General features: G+C 40.1%; 1 protein-coding gene across 1 annotated transcript in view; it reads left to right on the forward strand.

Moving 5' to 3' along the window:
• Positions 1 to 1,314, forward strand: part of LOC114048216 (zinc finger protein OZF-like) — a gene marked incomplete at its 5' end in the record, with an annotated part of 1,753 nt that extends 439 nt beyond the window's left edge. Inside the window, 1 exon segment of the mRNA XM_027869144.1 lies at positions 1 to 1,314. This exon segment is cut by the window's left edge and continues 100 nt beyond it. Within this exon segment, the coding sequence (XP_027724945.1) occupies positions 1 to 1,246 (1,246 nt within the window).
• Between the last annotated feature and the right edge of the window lie 1,059 nt (positions 1,315 to 2,373).

Consider the following 2,373-nt stretch of genomic DNA (forward strand, 5'->3'; position numbering starts at 1 on the left):
CCTCAGCACAGATCTCACTCGACATCAGATGATTCACACTGGAGAGAAACCTCATAAATGTAATGAATGTGGAAAGGCCTTTAGCCAGAGAGGACATCTTACCGTACATCGGACAATTCATACTGGGGAAAAACCTTATGAATGTAATGACTGTGGGAAGGTATTTCGCCTCAGAGGTCTTCTCACTAAACATCAGACAATCCACACTGGAGAGAAGCCTTATGAATGTCAGGAATGTGGGAAGGCATTCCATCTGAGAGAACAGCTTACTCGACATCAAGGTATTCATACTGGAGAGAAGCCTTATGAATGTAAGGAATGTGGGAAGGCCTTCTACTTGAGCACAGAGCTTACTCGACATCAGAGGGTTCATACTGGAGAGAAGCCTTATGAATGTAAAGAATGTGGGAAGTCCTTCCATTTGAATACAGACCTAATTGGACATCAGAGGATTCATACTGGAGAGAAGCCTTATGAATGTAAGGAGTGTGGGAAGGCCTTCCATCTGAGAGCACACCTTTCTCGACATCAAAGAATCCATACTGGAGAGAGGCCTTATGAGTGCAACAAATGTGGGAAGGCCTTCCACCTGAGCTCAGATCTTACTCGACATCAGAAGATTCATACTGGAGAGAAGCCTTATGAATGTAAGGAATGTGGGAAGGCCTTCCTACTGAGTACAGATCTTACTCGACATCAGAGGATCCATACTGGAGAGAAACCTTATGAATGTAATGAATGTGGCAAAGCCTTCCACCAGAGAGAATACCTTACTCGACACCAGAGGATCCATACTGGGGAGAAACCTTATGAATGTAATGAATGTGGGAAGGCCTTCTGCCTGAGAGAGCAGTTTACTCGACACCAAAGGATTCATACTGGAGAGAAACCTTATGAATGCAAAGAATGTGGAAAGTCCTTTCGCCTAAGAGAACTCCTTACTCTACACCAAAGGATTCATACTGGAGAGAAACCTCATAAATGTAATGAATGTGGAAAGGCATTTAGCCAGAGAGGACATCTTACCGTACATCAGACAATTCATACTGGGGAAAAACCTTATGAGTGTAATGACTGTGGGAAGGTATTTCGCCTGAGAGGACTTCTTACTAAACATCAGATAATTCATACTGGAGAAAAACCTTATGAATGTAATGAATGTGGGAAGGCCTTTAGCCTCAAAGGACACTTAATTCGACATCAGAATAACAAAAGGCATCCCTTCTTTGTGAACTGCCCTAGGTAGGACTCTTGGGACTTGTGTAAAGACAACTGTATTATGGAGATAAGAAATAAAGCAACTAAGTAACTGGAGCATCTTCAACTTTTGTAGATTTGTCAGATTAGCATAATAAAAGGGATAATTCTTATAATATAAAGGATAATTCTTATAAAACTCATTTATATAATGTAACATCAAAATACCAGAGGGTTTTTCCCCCATAGAAATAGATGCAGTTATAAAAAACAATTATACAGTGAAACAAACAGACCAGAATTATACTAAAACACCAAAATTTTAAAATGCTGATTGATCGTCAAGTATTTAGAAAGGATCTGTGTGCTAAGTATTCCGTGTGTTGAAGATACAAAGAAAATAGTTGAAACTGTCTTTGCCCTCAAGAATTTGGCCATCTGTTGGGAAAGATGACATGTACATATGTAATAGCTAGCATTTAGGCAGCATCTACTGTGTGCCAAGTACTGTGCTAAGCACTTTGCAATTATTTCATTTGAACTCAAATGAATTAACTCATTTTACAGTTGAGGAAACTGAGGCAAACAGGTGACTTTCCCAAGATCACACACTAGTAAGTATCTGAGGCTAGATTTGAACGCAGGTCTTCTTGACTCCAGCCCCAGTGCTCTATCAGCTATGCTACGTAGCTGCCAATATATTTTATGTCTATAGATAAGTACCTCATAGTAAATACAAATAGTTACAAGGTAATTAGGGAGGGAGACCATGAGCAGGGGAGAAATCAGGAATCCCAGTCATACTTAAAGCCTTGGTTATTGCCCCATTCTTTATCCTTGAATTGTTTGGAACAAAGTTAAATTTTAATCCTTGTCTCATAAGACATGTGGGTACCTAAGCACTTTGTGCCTTTCTATGTCCCCTAGTGCATAGGCACACAGAAAAGAAAATGAGTTACTCAGACTCATTGTTCTTGTTTCCATTTTCCTAAACATAAGGAAGATTTGGAATCAGTATCAGAAACTTGCAGTGAAACAGAGACAGTCCAACCAGCTTTCCACTTAATGTAAGAATCTTCTCAAAGTACTCCCAAACTGATGACCGCCCAGCTTCTACTTAAATATCTCCTCCATTGTGTTGAAGCAGCTTGGTGTGGCCAAAAGACCAGAGGGATA

Source organism: Vombatus ursinus, unplaced genomic scaffold, assembly GCF_900497805.2.
Source record: "Vombatus ursinus unplaced genomic scaffold, bare-nosed wombat genome assembly UNPS02001901.1, whole genome shotgun sequence".
Classification (NCBI taxonomy): Eukaryota; Metazoa; Chordata; class Mammalia; order Diprotodontia; family Vombatidae; genus Vombatus; species Vombatus ursinus.